The 18,966-nt window shown below is 45.6% G+C and overlaps 1 protein-coding gene across 6 annotated transcripts in view; it reads left to right on the top strand.

Annotated features, from left to right (window-relative positions):
• ARAP1 (ArfGAP with RhoGAP domain, ankyrin repeat and PH domain 1) overlaps positions 1-12,286 on the top strand; it is a 331,554-nt gene extending 319,268 nt beyond the window's left edge. For all 6 annotated transcript variants that reach the window (XM_033947923.1, XM_033947925.1, XM_033947924.1 and 3 more), the window contains 2 exons: positions 7,062-7,099; positions 10,790-12,286. In XM_033947923.1, the coding sequence (XP_033803814.1) occupies positions 7,062-7,079 (18 nt within the window). In that variant the 3' untranslated portion in view covers positions 7,080-7,099; positions 10,790-12,286. The remainder of the gene's footprint in view (positions 1-7,061; positions 7,100-10,789) is intronic.
• The last annotated feature ends 6,680 nt before the right edge of the window (positions 12,287-18,966 follow it).

Consider the following 18,966-nt stretch of genomic DNA (forward strand, 5'->3'; position numbering starts at 1 on the left):
GCATCAGAGCTGCTACCACCAAGGCTGGTGCTAAAAACGCTTCACAGTTTTGTAAAAGGGGGGATAAAATAAAAATACATAGACAAAGGTTAAATTGAACCAGCAAGAAGCTGGACTCTGCATACAATGCTTCACAGAAACAGTGACACATGTCTCCTAAAGCAATAAATAAATAGAAATTTTTTTCTACCTTTGTCTTCTGTGGTTTCTCCTTTCCTCATCTTCTTGTAACTCTCTTCCTTCCATCCACTGTCTGCCGTCTCTCTTCCCCTATATGGCATCTTCTCTCCTTCTATGCCCCTTCCAGAAACTGTATGCCTCCCCCTTCCATCTCTCCTTTCACCCCATTGGTCTGGCATCTCTCTCCTCGCCTTCCCTCTCCCACACCTCTCCTCATAGTCTGGTATCTCCCCTTCCCTGATTCTCTGGCATCTCTCTCCTTTCCTTTTCTTCCATCTTTCGTTCCCCCTCCATGCTCTCACATCTCCCCCTTCCTTTTCCCTTAGACTGGCATACCTTCCTCCTATGCTCCAAGCCCTGGCATCTCCTTTAATTCCCTCCCTCATCTTCCTTCTCCCTCCAGCTGGGTACCGCAACACTCTTCCCTGCAGCTCTGCACTTCCCCACAATTGCCATGCTTCGGTTCCTCTTCTTCCTTCCTTCCTCCCCCCCCCCCCCGCGGGACCCTGCGGCACCATCAACTCTTACTCCCTCTAATGTCGGCCCTGCAGCTCCAGACTTCCTCGCACCTTCTCCCCTCCCCCTTTGGATCGCTATTATTTTAAATGTTATAGCCGCAGAGCTGTATCCATCAGTGGAGATGTCTAACCTCGGCCTGCCCCGGAACTCTTACTGCAGCAGCCGCCCGTCTAGGCAGGAACAGGAAGTCACTGTTGCAGTAAGAGTTCCGGGGCAGGCCGAGGTTAGACATCTCCACTGATGGATACAGCTCTGCGGCTATAACATTTAAAATAATAGCGATCCAAAGGGGGAGGGGAGAAGGTGCGAGGAAGTCTGGAGCTGCAGGGCCGACATTAGAGGGAGTAAGAGTTGATGGTGCCGCAGGGTCCCGCGGGGGGGGAGGAAGGAAGGAAGAAGAGGAACCGAAGCATGGCAATTGTGGGGAAGTGCAGAGCTGCAGGAGCTGTTATAGCCTCCCCTTACCTTTGCGACGCGTGTGTGCGCTGTGAAGAGAAACTTGTGCGCTGCGATATAATATTTTGTGCGTGAGCGCAGGCCAACGCAGCTTAGCGGGAACACTGGTCTGCACCAATCCCAGCTGTTTTGGAAGAGCATGGAAATAATCTAACTTGTTAATTTATCCCGCCATCCCTTTTGGATGTAGTATGCTCATAACAGGATGAAGCCATAAAGAGAGAATATATTAAAATGTATCAGGTTAAATTATGAACCCCTGCAGATGCCTGGTTGCCCGAACTATCCCAAATGTTGAAATAGAGACCCCTACACAGACCCATACACAACATTTTTGATAATCTTATTTGAAGCTTAAATGCCCATATAATTTCTGCTTCGCACAATATCTGAATCATTGACTGCTTAGCCTAGTATTATAAGCAATAAGTACACTGCGACATGTTATACTGCTCTGTCCTCAGTAGCGTAGTCTCTTTCCTTTACCATGGGTGATTCCTAGCACATAGCCCTGGGCCCATAATGTACAATTTCTGACACAATCTAACTCCTCACCGAATGAACAGGGGTCAAAGCCACCTGGAGGGGCTTTGAAGAGGGGATGAGAGAGGATAAAGCATGGAAGCTCTGGATACATCCCTGTAAGTCCTGACATTAGCAAGCCAGGTGAAGGGGGATGGGAAAAAGACAAAGATCACTTTTCTCTTTACAGAAAAACTGCCTTCACCCCCTGCAACTGACATCTACCTTATCTATCTCTGCAGATGATAGAAACAGTAGATTAACTGTGGAAAGATATTTCACCATTGACTAAAGAGCATGCAAAGATGGAGAAATACGCTGTTTTATGAGTTCAATTAGCTACTGTAGAAGTAAAACTAGAGAAAAAGCAACAGGTCCTGAGGTTGTGGGTTAGCTGTGGTTTTACACCAAGGCCCACCCAGCCAGATACCATAAACAGATAAACAGACCATGGTCAGAAGACAGAATTCTCAGAAGAAAGAATTCATAAGAAAAATCATCTAATAGAAAGTATCAGAGATGTTTAAAGTTGGGAGGGGGGCTTGTGCTCGGAAATACTAATATGGTGAGGAAACAGGCATTTCGGGGAAAAAGGTAGGTTTTACGGAAAACAGGGTGAACATATAACATGACGTAGTTGAGAATAGCCAATAAATGAATGTAGTTAGGCAGTAATGCATAAGTAAATAACCAATAAGGATGTATCATGTGATGTAAACCAACGTGGTGTTGGCCACTAAGAAATGTATAAAAACCAGGCCTTTAGAAGGGAGAGGTCAGAACAGACATCAGAGGACCTCTAGGCCTAGAGATCACCTTCTGTTACGCTATATGCTAAATGATTTATTCCTGTAAGCTGTTATTGATTGGCTAAATAAATATATACTTATTGAAACCGGTATATAGCGTTCGAGGTCTCATTCCCGAGGTAGGCCTACATCAGTACGGACACTTTTAACTAGAAAGTTTTAGTTGGCCGCACCGCGCATGCGCGAGTGCCTTTCCGCCCGACGGAGGAGTGCGTGGTCCCCAGTTTCTTCGTTTCCGCGGAGCGAAGAAGTCGCATGTGTTTCAACGGCTGTTGAAAACTTAGTTCTGCCTTCCCGCTCGCGTATTTTTTTCGGTTTTTTTCCTTTCGGATCCCGTTGATTTTCTTTTTACAAAAAAAAAAAAAAACAACTCATCGAGTTTTCTTTATTTTGTAGAGCCGGCCCCAGCGGGGCCTGTTGCCTTCATACAGGCCTCCGGCTTTGATTTTGCGGAGGCCGTGTTTCCCTTCATGCCCCCTCAACTGGGCTTTAAGAAGTGCCAGCGGTGTGCACGCCCGATCTCTCTTACCGACCCGCACAATTGGTGCCTGCAGTGCTTGGGTCCAGAGCATCGGGCGGACTCCTGCACCCGCTGTGCTACACTTAAAAAGCGCACATTAAAAAATAGGCAGATCCAGCAAAATATTCTATTCGGTACCGGATTGGCCATGGAATCTGCCGCAACGTCGACGGCACCGCAAAAGTCGACACCGACTACTTCGACTCCACCGGATCCTTCTTCGGGGTCGCTGGCCCCAGGTAAGCCGGCTAAGAAGCCTTCCAATTCCCTTGAGCGGCCTCCTGCCACGGTTGCGACACCGGCAAACCCGGCACCGCATCGACCCCGCAAACGCTCCGCTCCGATATCGGTGAGTGCCTCGTCATCGGCCTCCTCATCGCCGGAGCGTAGAGCGGCACCTATGGTACCGAAAAAGAAAAAAGCGGTACCGGTGCCCCCCCTGGACGACCGCATTGCGGCCATACTCCAAACCCAGTTACAGGAGCAGCTGCAGCAACAACTCCAACAACTGTTACCGGCGTTACTGGCACCGCACCTTCCGGTACAGGACCGGTCCGAGCCTCGCACCATTCCATCGGTGTCGACCCCCTCGGTACCGCTCAACACTTCCATGCCGGTCCTCTCGGCTGAGCCACATCTTTCTCAACCTACGGTACAGACCCGCTCTGATGCCGATCCTTCTCGGTACCGGGTATGGCACCGGTCTTTCTCACCTGGTACCGCCTCGGTCCGCTCTGGCAAGTCTCTCTCCAAAACCCGCCATGCCGAGCCCTCCACACCGATGTCCCGCCATGCGCACCCCGACATTAGGGACCCTGACTTATGGGAAGAATCCCCACACGGTACCGAGGAAGACGCTTCCTCCACGGACGAGGAACCTTCAGTGACTGATACCGTTTCAAAACCTGAACAGTCCTCGTTCACCAAATTCCTCAGGGAGATGTCTGCTGCTCTTTCCATTCCCTTAGAGTCCGACTCTAAAAAGTCACAGGCTTTTCTCGATGCCCTAGACTTTGAGCAACCTCCCAAGGAATTCCTCAAGTTACCCGTACATGACATCCTACGGGAAACTTTTTATAAGAACTGGGAGAACCCCCTCACTGTCCCTGGGGCCCCTCGCAAATTGGATAGCTTGTATCGGGTCATTCCCATTCCAGGGTTTGACAAGCCTCAATTGCCCCATGAATCTCTCCTGGTGGAGTCCACCTTAAAGAAAACTCAGGGCTCCAGTGTCTATGCCTCCATCCCTCCTGTTTTTAGCGCCATCCGTAGCGGTAACAGCTGAGATGCTCATAGGAATTTTATGAGCATCGGAGCTGTTAGTGCGATGGCCGGCAAAAGAACGCTAGCGTGGCTTTGATAAGCAGGGGGGGGTATATTATTGATCACTTTAAATTTAGTGACAGAAAACACTTTTCTTGGCCTTTTCAATTATTTTACATGTCCTACTGTAAAAGGTTTCATATACAAAAGATTTTTCCAGCTGAATCATGGGATAAACCCTTTTCTGTCCTGATAACAAACTCCAACTTCTATCTTTCTTTTAGAAAAATGCCAAAGACCTCCTTATTTGATAAATTTGTCTGAATGTGATTATAATACACTGTGCTCGTCCAGTCTCTTCATTTTTCTTAACCGCAGTGAACTGAGAGGTTACTGCAATATATAAGTGAATTTGTTATGTTATATCACTAGCACCTGGCAAAACTCCAAATAGTAGCCACATTCCATGGCAACGATTCAGGGCAAGCAGTGGTTTCCCCTATGTCTCTTTCAATAGCACACTATGGACTTTTCCTCCAGGAACTTGTCCAAACCTTTCTTAAAACCAGCTACATTAACCACTCTTACCACATCCTCTGGCAACGCGTTCCAGAGCTTAACTATTCTCTGAGTGAAAAAATATTTCCTCCGATTGATTTAAAAAGTATTTCCCTGTAACTTCATCGGACATCTCCTGGCCACTGCTTGCCCTGGATCGGTAGCATGGAATGTTGCTATGCTTTGGGATTCCGGAACCCTGCTTGCTACTCGTTGGGGTTCTGGAACACATGCTTTGGGATTCCGGAACCCTGCTACTCTTTGGGGTTCTGGAACGCATGCTTTGGGATTCCGGAACCCTGCTACTCATTGGGGTTCTGGAATGCTGCTACTATTTGGGTTTTTGCCAGGTGATTGGCCTCCGTGAAGACGGGATACTGAGCTGGATGGACCATTGGTCTGACCCAATAAGGCTATTTTTATGTTCTTAGGCTTGGTAATTTTTGCCGGAGTAAAAAATTGATCCACTTGTACCTGACCTATCCAGATAGCTAGCTCAATATGACCCCTGTAACTGGATATTAAGCGCCAACCACTATCTCAGTGGTTCTCAACCTTGTCCTGGGGATCCCTCATCCAGTCGGGTTTTTGAGATATCCCTAATGAATATGCATGAGAGAGATTTGCATACCTGTCACTTCCATTATATGCAAATCTCTCTCATGCATATTCATTAGGGATATCTTGAAAACCCGACTGGCTAGAGGGTCCCCAGGACAGGCTTGAGAACCACTGCACTATCTGGAAACCGGCATTGAATATTAGGATTTTTTGTGTCTGCTGATGGCATTTTAAAAATCACCGACCGTGGTGGCTGAACATCAAGCCGATAGAATATGCACCTTCAGGTCATTTGCCATGTTAGTAGTTGTATGAATTAAGTTATAAACTGAACAAGGTCTGTATAATCGTAAATGACTTGACAAAAGCGTCAAAGCTCCAGGATCCATCTTGCATAAACATTTCTAGGATGGGATTATTGTATAATTTTTATGAATTGAAGCATTAATATTGGAACAGAAAATACCTTGTAAATAAGGTCCTTCACGATCCCCTTCGAACTGACTAAATATCACGCCACAAAGCTGTTTCTTAAATTTATGAATTATCTCCTTGTCTGCATCACCTTGCTTTTCTCTGGCATTGGAATTTTTTCCACTTCTTCCCTCTGGGTTCCTTGAAAAAGACCACGAAACATGGCCCATGTCGGGACCTCCTAACAAATTTAAGTTAAGTAGGATTCCTTTATCCCTCCTGCCACTGAAAAATTCAGTCAGATATTTCAGAAGAACACCTCATTTTCAACACTTAATAGCCATACACAGTGATGGGACGGTGGGTTCGGCTATAGGAGCTTTGGCTCTTGGTCGGACTACACATATACACATGTCCTTTACAGTAATTGAATATTTTTCTAAAAATAAGTTTGTGACCTTTCTTCTGAAAAGTCTTCTCTCTGTGTTACATAATTTACAATATAGACATGATAATAAAACATATCCACTAAGCAGCATCTGGTGAGAGTAGGTGGCGAAGGTGCATTGACTTCGAGTGCACGTCCTTAAGGCGCTGGGTTTGTAAAGAAGAAGGTTTTCACGGCCTTCCTGAAGCACCAGAGTCCATCTAGTGTTCTAACAGATGGAGGGATAGGATGAGTTAAGACCCTTAAGAGCTGCCATACAGGAACAGACCGAAGGTCCATCAAGTCCAGTATCCTGTCACAAGCACCTGGCAAATTCTGGAAAGAATAGAATATATTTTGTGCTGGTTATCCTCAAAATAAGCAGTGAATTTTCTCAAATCCATCTTAATAATGGCTTATAGACTTTTCCTTTAGGAAATTAACCAAACCTTTTTTTTAAACTCTGCTAAGCTAACTGATTTCACCACATTCTCCAGCAACGAATTCCAGAGTTTAATTACAAGTTATGTGAAGAAATATTTTCTCCAGCTGGTTTTAAATCTACTACTTCGTAGCTTCATTGTATACCCCCTAGTCCTAATATTTTTGGGAGAGCGTAAACTAGTGGCTCATATCTACTCATTCCACTCTACTCAGTAATTTATAGAACTTTATCATATCTCCCTTGAGCCATCTTTTCTCCAAGCTGAAGAGCCCTAACCACTTTAGCCTTTTACTCGTAGGGAAGCTGTCCATCCCCTTTATTATTTTCGTGTAGCCTGGCTGATGTCCCTGAAATAATCTGTTCCTTATGTTTTTCTCTCCTGTGCAGCTTCTCAGAAACGCATGAAAGTGTCGCCTGATGATCGGGTAATTTCTTGCTCTTGTTATATCTCTCTAGATTGTTGTGCCTTTGACAGTTTCTGAAGGCTTCTGGGATACCGGTGACCTGCCTGATATGTGTCCTTCATGCCCACATTCTGCTGTAGCTCAGATTCAAGGGCTTGAATGAGTCCTGAAGCCTTGGTGGTGGTGGTAGGGGAGGACAACTTATACCTGGGAATTAATTTGTGCTTTTTAACCACTGGAACAGTTCTTAAAATTCCCTTAGCTCCTGGAGATGGTACTTCAGTTCTGCTTGACTGCTGGTGTTGATATATTTAGTGGGATATATGAACGAAAACATAGGGCGAGGGCTGGTCCATTGAACTCATCACCAAAGATGTTTAGAAGTCAAGGGGGACTGAGGAAGAGGTGAACATGGGAGTCAAGAAAACAGACCTTCCAGACCAATCCTGGTGCAATGGGACTATGCAGAGTATGAAAAGTTACTCTTTTTCATCCTGCTCTTATAGGAACAGCTACTGGGAACCTCTTTATCTTTTATTTAAAAAACTTATAGCCCACATATCAAACATCTATGCGGGTAACAACAGCACATACACAACTGAAACAAAACATAACAATACACAACAAAAAAACACAACTGGCAACGAAATAGCTTCCATTACTCATATTTGGAAAAGCTAGTCGGGAAAAAAATATGCCTTCAGGCTTTTCCGAAATACCAGGAAGTTGGAAATTAGACGAATGGAATCTGGGATTGAAATCTATAATGTCGGTCCAGCCACTTGGAACATTCTAGATGGATTAACAACTTTAGTAACCAAGTGTAGCTGAGGGACAACCAATAGGTCCCTAAATTGTGATCTTAAAGGCCGACATAAGCCTGCAACAAGGAAGAAATGACCCTTGGCAAAAAGTCATGGACAGATTTGAAAACCAAGGTCAATAGTTGGAATTGTATTTTCCATATAACCAATGGCAACCAATGGAGATCCGCAAGCACCGGTGGGACCTGTGAATAGCGAGGCAGTCTGGCTATTATTCTTACAGCACTACCGTATTCTAAGCCACTTGTAGAGCTCTTAAAGAGTTTTACTGGCAAACCACAAAAAAAGAGAGTTACACTTCTCCCTCCGTATTCGCGGTGGATGCGGGCGTCCAATAGGCGCGAATATGGAAAAACCGTGAATAACTTTTCAACTGTTATTTGCAGTTGTGGGAAAGCACCGTGAATAACTTTTCAGGGGCAGGCAAGCAAGCAAGCAGCGATTTCATGCATGCTGGGAAGAAGCCTTTCTCTCTAGGGATGCTGGGAAGCAGCGTTTTTTTTTTCTCTGCACATTGGGAAGCATGGAAGCAGCAAATTTGTGTGAGAAAGCATGGAAGCAGCGATTTTCAGAGTTACAGTACAGTAATGGTAAGTGAAAAACTTTTTTATCAGTACTGTACAGTAAAAAAGAAAAAACTTTAGTGACGACGTTTTGGGATGGGGGGGGGGGGTGGAGTCAGCAGCCGAAAAATTGCAAATAAGCGAAACCGCAGATACAGAAACCGCGAATATGGAGGGAGAAGTATACAGTAGTCTAAGTGCAGCAAAACATAGCTTTGCATAGCCAATCTGAAATTCACAGATGACTGCAAATCACGTAGTTTCAGAATCAATCTGATCTTTAAAAATACAGTTTTAATCACTGAAGAAATATAGAAACATAAAATATGACGGCAGAAAAGGTCCATCGGCCCAACAAGTCTGCCCACTCAAAGAACCCTCCCCCCTAAGCACTTCCTTGAAGTGAACCCACATGTTTATCCCATTTTTTCTTAAAATCGAGCCCGTTGCTGGCCTCAACTACCTGAAGCGGAAGATCATTCCAACAATCAACCACCCTTTCGGTGAAGAAATACTTCCTAATGTCACCATGAAATCTCCCACCCTTGATTTTTAACAGATGCCCTCTTGTTGCCGTAGGTCCTGTAAGGAAAAAGATGTCTTCTACCACCTCAATACGGCCAGTTACAGATTTGAACGTCTCTATCATGTCTCCCCTCTCTCTGCGTTCTTCAAGAGAGTATAGCTGCAACTTACCTAGATGTTCTTCATATGGGAGATCCTTGAATCCTGAGACCATCTTGGTGGCCATTCGCTGAACCGACTCCATTCTCAGCACATCCTTTTGATAATGTGGCCTCCAAAATTGAACACAATATTCCAGATGAGGTCTCACCATGGACCTGTACAACGGCATCACAACTTCAGGCTTTCGGCTGACAAAACTTCTTCGGATGCAACCCAGCATTTGTCTAGCCTTGGATGAAGCTTTCTCCGCTTGATTGGCAGTCTTCATATCTTCACTAATGATTACTCCTAGGTCCCGTTCTGCCATAGTTCTTGTTAAGGTCTCACCATTCAGGGTTTAAGTTCTGCTGCCAAGGTGCATAACCTTACACTTTTTGGCATTAAAACTATGAAAATTCAGCGACGTATCCAAAGTCATCCCCAGACTTTAATCTCTTCCTGAAGCTGAATGGTAACCCCTGTCTACACAAAATTCAGAGAGGCTCCTTCAGCAACAGTAGACAAAAGACATAGAATTTTTTTCTTTGGAACACTTAGGCTTAGATACTTAGATTTAACTAGCTTGACTGCTGGTGGTAGTGGAGCATCCTTCATTTCCAGGTGGAAGATGTGCCACTTGCGTACAAGAATAGGTCATGAGTGTCATTTTGGAACCCTCTATATTTATTACTTTGAAGATCCCCTTGGCTCAGGGTCAGTGCAGTGGGGCAAAGTAGATTTCAGAAGGTCTGCCTAGGCTGGCAGAAACTACAGTAGGTGCACCAAGGAGGTGATGCACTCAGCCTCAGAGATTGAGTTATGGCATCTGTAACCCCTGCTCTCCCAAGAAGTAATGCTGAGACATAATCGGAACGACCTCCTTCCAGCCCTCTTGCCCACTGAGGGAGTCTGTACTACCTGGATATTTTGATGTAGGGTTGTAAGGAGAAAATATGCACTGGACAGGGGTGGATTGACAGTGGCCTGGGCCTCCAGGCAATAAAGGTCATGGGCCCCCAACCACCTATCAAAACTAGATGGAGGCTAGGGAACAATGGGCCTCCTACTGCTGTGGGCCTCTAGGCACAGCCCTGTTGTTCCAATGGTCAGTTCACCCTTGGCACTGGGAGAACCCTCATTTGCATATCATGTAGTTTAAAACTCACTTAATAGTGACCAACTTTCCAGTTAATTCTGGGAACTCTGGTATCTATTTTTAAATAAAGACAACTGTACTTTATAGAGGTTTGCATCCGAGGATTTTGGTGAATTTCCCGACTGTCTAGCCATATATCACCACTTTAGTAATCCTTTAAAAAACACATTCAGATGCCGTTTTATAAAATATCCATGGTCAAAAGCAATAACAGCTAAACATTTAATCTCAAAGAGTTGTTTCAGCTGAATTTTCAGTGGAGGTCAATGCTCGAAGCATTGTCCAAGATCGTCAGAGGGATTCATGATCTCATGTTGTCTACTTAAATGGGTTTATGCAAACGTCGATTGCCTTTTGCTATGGGTTTGGACACATATTCCAGATGCTGAAGGTTCTCAGCTAAGCATACCTTTGGGCAGTCATCCTCAGAATTACATGTCAGCACTGTCATGTATGTTCATCACATGTTGTATGTGCTAACCTAGTGTGTTCTTTGTTGCAGGTTGTTTTTAGAAGAGCCGAGGGCAGCCACATATCCCCTTCTACCCTGTGGGAAAGAAGACCATGTCTTGACCTGCTGGTGCTCCATCGGTTGTCGTACACCTTGGAGTGTAACGCAGAAGGACCCCTCTCTTGCCTTTCATTATTAGAAAGAGAAGCTGACTGTGGTTTATTTATCAGTAACTGTACCAGGTGTCGGAGCGGTACCATAATATATTTAACGTCCAACAAATACTGTTAGAGCATCACATGGAAATGTAGACGATGTAGACAGTGTGAGAGACGAAACTCCACTTTCCTGGAGAAAAGGCTATTAACTGTTGAATCTGCTGGATGAAACACCTCTACTTTTAAGGTGTATGTGTTCAGGGGGAGAAGGCATTCTCTCTCCTGTGGAGTCTGACGTTGCTTTCAGGTCCTGATGGTCACCAGTCTTGGAAACCAAAAATGGAAAGTCCTATGGTTTACACTGCAAGAGCTCGATTGCATTTTACGAGGGTTCCCACCACAAGAGATACAGCATTTTGACTTGGGCGCAGTTATCTTATGAGGACAGACTTTTTCACGCCCTTGGAAATCATACAGAAGAGAGTCGGCATTCATTGGCGGCCAGTGGTGGGGTGTGAAAGAGTTTTTATGAGCAAAGTTGGGCATCCATTTCATGCCTTAAGGAAAACTCAAAATTTTTCTCTTTCTTCTTGGTCTTCCTTCTTCCATTAAAGCCTCCCAGTGTAAGCCATTGGAATTCAGATCACTCACAAGTTACCTTTTTCTTTTTCTCTCTAATTCTCTTTTCTTCTGTTTTTTATTCTCCCTCTCACTATTTCTTATCTTTTTTTTTCATACTTTTTTGCTTTTCTTTTTTCCCCGTCTTTATTCTCCCTCTTTAACTCATCTCTCTTTTCATCTTCTTCCTTTGCTGCTTATCACTTCAAAGTTCCTCTCTGTTCTTCACTTTATCACCTTTTCCTTCATGCCTGACTTGTCTCTGTTCTATATTCTTCATTACTGTTCATTCTCTCATTTTGTCTTTCACTTATGCCCATTTCCTTTCTTCTCTAACTCTTTATCTCCCTGTCTCTCTCCTCCAGACCAAACCTTACTTCAGTTATTCCTATTCTATTCCCTGCTCCTTCACAGCTATCAAAACAGGACGGGACTTTCTTGGACCACACGCTTTCCGTGGATGGCCGTTATCTGATGGTCTCCATTAATGCTGATTACTTAGGCCTACGCCAGTGCTGAAGGGGGAAACACAAATTCTAGGTCATAGGAGAAACAGAATTAGGTTCTGGTGAAGTGCTGTCCCAAGGTCAGATGAGGAGTCTAGAAATTGGAGAAGATGGGACAAGGATCATAGGTACATTGAGAAGCTGTGGAACCTGGTCACTGACTTACGTGAGTCGGGAGCTCTGAAAAGCTTCTTCAGCTGTAATGCAAATTGCAATCCTCAATCTTCTTGTCTATTTTTATAATATTAAACTGTTTTGAATATTTATGTGGTGTCACGGTGTATCAGACTTCTGTATGCTGGAAGGGTGACGGAAAGGTATCACACAGGGAAAGGGGAGGAGACGTGATCTACTGCCTTTCTGTGGTTACAATCAAAGCAGTATACATATTATATACAGGTACAGTGGTACCTCGGTTTATGAGTGCACCGGTTTGCGAGTGTTTTGCAAGACGAGCAAAACATTTTCAAAATCGGTGCCTCGGAAACCGAGCATGGCTCGATTTACGAGCACCCCCCCTCCCCCCCGCAATCCGGCACCCCCCCTGTGAACCGGCACCCGCTCCTGCCTCGAACCGGCACCCCCCCGCCACGATCCGACCCCCCCCCCCGACACGATTGGGCAACCCCCGCCGCTTCTTACCCTCATCTGGGCACTCTTGAAGATCGGCCCTCGTCTGCCCAGCAGACGAGGAGTCCAATCTTCTAGAGTGCCCAGATGAGGGTAAGAAGCGGCAGGGGGGGTGCCCAATTGTGTCGGGAAGGATGTCGGATCGTGTCGGGGGGGGGGGGTGCCCAATCGTGGCGGGGGGGGGGGGTCGGATCGTGGCGGGGGGGGTGCCGGTTTGAGGCAGGGGGGGTGCTGGATCGCAGGGGGGGGTGCCTGATTGCAGGGGGGGCCTTCGAGGGGAGCAATGCCGGTTCTCGGGGGGGGGGGGGGAACGCATCAAAGCGAGTTTCCATTATTTCCTATGGGGAAACTCGCTTTGATAAACAAGCATTTTGGATTACGAGCATGCTCCTGGAACGGATTATACTCGTAATCCAAGGTACTACTGTACTTAGTTTGTACGTAGAGCAACAGAAGTGTGTGGGTGAAATTTGAGATCAGGTAAGTTCTGCAGTATTCCAAGTAGAGAATGACACGGTGGCGGTTTACCCGCGGTCACCGCATTTTAGCCGCGGGTCACCCGCCGAAAACGGGGAAGAAAACTAGCAGTCGCTGCGGCGACGGGGACAAGGCCATTCACCGCCCGCGGGGCGGTGAATGGTCTTGTCCCCCGCAGTGAGGCATGAAGGATCGCGCGGTCCCCGCAGCTCACACCCGCCCGCCCAATCGATTCCAGTGTCCAGCCAGCTCTCTCCCCTCTCCTCACCCCAGTCCGCAGATCCTCCTCCTCGGCGACCCGCACGCTACCAGAGAGCCGCGCACACCCGCCGCTGCTCAGCCTCGATCTTCTGCTCTGACGCAACCGGAAACAGGAAGTTGCAGCAGAGCAGAAGATCGAACACTGAGCAGCCGCGCGTGTGCGGCTCCCTGGGAAAGCGCGCAGGTTGCCGAAAAAGAAAACCCACAAACCAAGGTGAGGAGAAGGGAGAGAGCCGGCCAAACACCAGGATCGACCGGGCAGGCAGGTAGTGGCCGCGGGGACCGTGCGATCGCTAGTGTTCCCGGCTCAAATTGGAAGGAGGGAGTGAAAGGAAAAAGGCTTATATGGATGCAGCGGGGACGGTGACGGGGCGGTGAATGGGATGGCAGTGGCGGTGACGGGGCGGTGAAAGGGATGGCGGTGACGGTGACGGGGCGGTGAAGGGATCGGCGGTGACGGGGCGGTGCAGAGGATGGTGGGCCGGTGACGGGGTGGTGATGGGGACAGATTTTTTCCCCGTGTCATTCTCTAATTCCAAGAAGAAAAAAACTTACCAGATTTTACTATTGTCATCTGACAAAGTCTCTGTACTAAACTGTATTAAAATCAGCCATTAATAGAGGTTACTGCACGATATATCAGAGTTCAGCCTTTAACACAGCACTCCCCCCAAATTCACGGGGGTTCCGTTCCAGGAACCCCCGCAAATTTTGAAAAACTGCAAATACGGTTGAAAGGCAGGAGAGGGCAGCTGGGGCGCCGGCAGGTGCAAAATCACTCACGGTCTGCTCTGACCGCCTCTTCCTGTTACTAAAGTCAGGCTACACCAATTAGGAGCTGCTTTGACATGCAGCTCCTGATTGGTGTAGCCTGAATTTAGAACAGGAAGAGGCGGCTTCAGAATACTGCGCAAATTAGTGAGTTTGCAAACCGCGAATTCGTGGGGGAACACTGAACTAGCTTTGTCCAAGTTCAGGCCTTGAGGGCTACAAAGAGCTCAGGTTCTCAGGATATTCCTAACGAACGGCATACAATGGAGGCAGTGTGGGTATACAAAGCTCTCGTTCATTTGTTATCCCCAAGATCTGGCCTAGTTTTGGCCCTTCGAGAAGCCTGCTTTAGCACGTCATGCATTAAAAACAGATTTTCCATTAACGCTAAAACTGAACACAAATACAGCAGCTTTACTGAACGGCAATATTCCTGTTATGAGCCATTGTAAAACACGATATCTAAATGTGATGGCACGTAGTTTTAAGGGAACACGTGTATGTAATACTACAGGGTGGGCCAAATTAGGTATATCGTATTTATTCATGATTTCTTTTCATTGTACAGGTATTGAATACAGTACTGAACGATCAAGTAAAAGCAAAACGATGTAACTGATTCAAAAACTTCACACAAATGTTATTTGTGACACCTGTACAATAAAAAGAAATCATGAATAAATAAATGTACAAAGAAGAGCGATGAAAAAGATAAAAGGGATGAGAAGACTTCCCTCTGACTAAAGCGGCTAGGGCTCTTCAAAATGGCAGGCTTTCCCCTCCCTGCTGCATGCTGGGATGCACCGGGGAGGGGCCTAAGGCTCTATTATCACCACAAGTCTAAGACCACCCAAAATGTCTGCCCAAAACACACCTCCAACATGCCCCCTTTTGTTTTGGATGCGCAGACATCCAGAAGGATGGTTTTGAAAATCATCAGTTGGATGTTTTGGTGAGAAAAATGTCCAAGTTGCCAATTTATGCTGGGTTTTTTTACATCTTAACATCCCTAATAATGTATTATGTAGTTTTTGTGTTTGGTTCTGTAGAATCTGCTTTGCATATTTATGTTTTAGGCTGTGGTGTTTTATTTGCAGTGCTGCTTTTTCTTAGGTGGGTTTGTCCGTGCTTCAGAGTTAATACTATTGTGGTATGGTAGATTTCTCACATCAGTTTGAGTTTTTATGCCAAAGTTTTCTATTCCACAATATGTGCTTGGGGCAACTTCCTGCATGCATGCCACTGCTAGCTGTATTGGTTCTGTCCCTTCTCACATAGACTTTCTGTTCTAGAGGAGGCAGGACCAGCAGAACCAGGAATGATATGCATTCAGGAAGCAGTCTGGTGTCGTTTCCCATATTTCCATAATTGTGGGGGTCCAGGAAGCAGAAGTAGTAATCTGGTGAAGTGCCGGGGGTGGGGAGGAAGGTAACAGAGGATGCTGGGGTAGATTAGGGTAAAAGTGGGGGGAGAAGAGATGCTGGATGGAGGAGGGAGAGAGAGGAGATATTGGATTGAAGGGGAAGAGAAAGGAGATGCTGGATGGGGGGGGGGGGGGTGCGCAGAACAGATGGATAGAAGAGGGAGGGGAATGGGAGGACTAAGGAGAGGGAAAGAGATTGAAAGCAACAGGCAGATGCAGAAAAAAAGAGAACAACTGAAGATTGGATAGTAAGAATGAATGGACAGAAATGCAGAAAAATAAATGGAAGAAAGCCGAAAGAAAAAGATCAACGTTTGTGATGCATGCTTAAGAACCCCCTCCTTAATCCTCCCTCCCGTGATTCCTGTGATTCAGACCCCCTCCCTACCCCATCCCAGGTGGTGCAATGGGGTGTCTGGGGTAGAGGTCAGCCTTCCTAAGCATCTCGATTTCCCAGTTGCTGCTTTCCCTGTCCCATTGAACTGGGCGTTGCATGGAATATTAACATTTACAAAATGGGCTGGAGAGGGATTTCCAAAGGCAGAGTCAGGGAGGAGCTAGTAGCTTCGCTGGTGCTGCTTATATTCAGTACTAGTGCCTTTACAAAGCGCTGGCCGTGGTGGTAACAGCTCGGATGCTCATAGAAATTCTATGAGTGTCTGAGCTCTTACTGCGCTGGCCGGCACTAAAAACACTAGTGTGGCTTTGGAAAGGAGGGGGTACGTGATCAAATAGGACTAACTGGGTGGTTGTTTCCACTGAAGACTGACCTGCTCCTGAAGAGCTTCCAGCTAGTGCAAGGCTGATTTCTAGTTGTAGTACCACAAGACTGCCACTAGGGTTTCTGACAGCCATTGTAGCATATGGAATCTAGGGTCAATAGAAAGTGGATATAGCTCCTGCCTGGGATACCTCCATTGGGCCATCAGGGATTTACGAGGGTGGTTTGAAAAGTTTGTTTTAAAAAAAATAACCAGGTGCGCTAAATGAATTGAATTAGCGCATGATAAATGCTAATGCATCCATAGACTAACATGCACGCATTGGCGTTTAGCGCACGCTAATCGGTTAGCCCACCTTAGTAAAAGAGGGACATAGTCTCCATCGAGGGCTGTACCCATAGTCCAGTAAGTGTCCAGCTTTCCCAATCTGTCGGAAAAATAGGTTTTGTCAAATTTTTAAAAATACTTGTTTAACTTGTTTTTATATGGAACTTTTCAAACCATCCTCATAACTAGGCTTCCAGTGAGAGGGTCTGGTCTCAGGTTTCAATTGGGGGGGGAGAGCTGATCTCGGAGTGAGGGTTCAGGAAGGGGGGGGTCTCATCAGAAAGGGTGATTTAGGAGGAGGGGTGAGATGGAGGGGAGTGAATACAACAACTTTGAATGCTGGCTGATACCCAGTGCCGGCACCCACAAACGAAGCGACCAAAGTTAGGTCTGCTATTTCTACCATCTGATTTGGTCGCTTAGCTCTTCAGACACCCGAATAGTGCCAACACACCTGCCATCTCCTCCCCCAACTCTGCCCTCGGATTGCCCTTCTCCTGCCCACTTCAAAAATGGCCGGTCCAGAACCTTGTAGCATATACAAAATATGAAAATATGCCCCCCTCCCCCCAAAAAGTTGTAATACTGAGATTTTAAAAATGGAAATCATACAGCTAATATAGACATATAAATTATACAAAGACAGGGGACAAAATCCACTATTGGAAATTATAAACTAGTACAAACGATACAACCTGTATTGCGGTAATATAAATGTGTAATCTCAATTTACTGCCTGAGTGCTTCAATGACTACCGAAATGAGAAATGATTTGAACACTCACTACTGGACAAGAAGAAACATCACAAGTGCATATTTATTATGCATATTTTCTAACAATAAATACATGTACTTGGAGATGAAAGAATCTAGTTGAGTTATAAGACCAAAGTGGTATAAGAAATATTGTACAGATGCCATTACAAAGAAAAATATCCATCATAAATATCTTTGAGTATCTTAATAGTCACATAAACACGTCTATACTGAATTAAAAGAAACCATTATCTCTTTAGCACTCCAGAATTTAAAAACCTCTTTTTATACATATAAGATAGCTTCTTCCAGTTGTAGACAACGACATTTCAAACTGATTAAGGATAAATAGAACCTCTATCTGGACACAATCTAATCTAATCTGGGATTTATGAGTCGCGCAATGCCTATAGAGGTTCAAGGTGATTTACAGTACAGATTATGTAGAAAACATTTTAGTACAGTGCAAAGAAGCTTAAATATACATTACAGCACAAGGATGCACTAGATCTTTGGGATTCTTTGATGTAGAGATAGTCGTACCGTGCAATTAAAGAGGTAGTTTGGTACAATTTACATTTAGGGGATGAATATATACGAGAGAGCTAATAAGGTTTGATGAAATATGTCATGAGGTAGATAGTCTGTTACAGTCATGAACTAGTGGTTAGTTGAGTACTTGGTACTGGGATGAAGAGTGGTTCAGTGCGCCTATTTTCCTGGGAGTCTGTTGTGTTTAAGTCGGTTAGGCGTTGATGAATGTTGGGCTTAGTTGCCGGTAGAGTTTATGGAGTCAAAAAGAAAGGTCTTTAGTTTCTTGCAAAATGTGGTGTAGTTAGATTCTGAGGACGTAATAGGGCAGAGTACGGTACTGGGGTTCAAGAAAGGATTGGACAATTTCCTGCTGGAAAAGGGGATAGAGGGGTATAGATAGAGGATTACTGCACAGGTCCTGGACCTGTTGGGCCGCTGCGTGAGCGGACTGCTGGGCACGATGGACCTCAGGTCTGATCCAGCAGAGGCATTGCTTATGTTCTTATGGGAGAGGAGGAGATAGTGGATGTTGCAGAAGGGCCATTTGGCCTTTATCTGCCAATCATGTTTCTATGTTACTAAAGTTCTGTGACATCACAATGCAGGGCAAAGAGCCTTAACCTATAGGAAGAGGAGATGCAAATGTTAAGAGCCTTAGCCAATGTGCTTCCAGAGGACATAATAGGGCAGAGTACGGTACTATTGGACAATTTCCTGCTGGAAAAGGGGATAGAGGGGTATAGATAGAGGATTACTGCACAGGTCCTGGACCTGTTGGGCCACCGCGTGAGCGGACTGCTGGGCTTGATGGACCTCTGGTCTGACCCAGCGGAGGCACTGCTTATGTTCTTATGTTCTTATGATGGTTTTTGGGAGGTCATTCCAAGCTTTCACACTAGAGAATGTGAGCATTTAGTGGAATATGTGTTTATACTTGTAGTTTTTTGTTGTGGGGAGGTTCAGCTGTATCCTGTTGAGATTCAGTGTTGATGGAAGTATGGTCTGATGAGTCTCAGTTGTCTCATGGTGAAGAAGGTTTTCCTCC

The sequence above is a fragment of the Geotrypetes seraphini genome, chromosome 6, assembly GCF_902459505.1.
Source record: "Geotrypetes seraphini chromosome 6, aGeoSer1.1, whole genome shotgun sequence".
Lineage (NCBI taxonomy): Eukaryota > Metazoa > Chordata > Amphibia > Gymnophiona > Dermophiidae > Geotrypetes > Geotrypetes seraphini.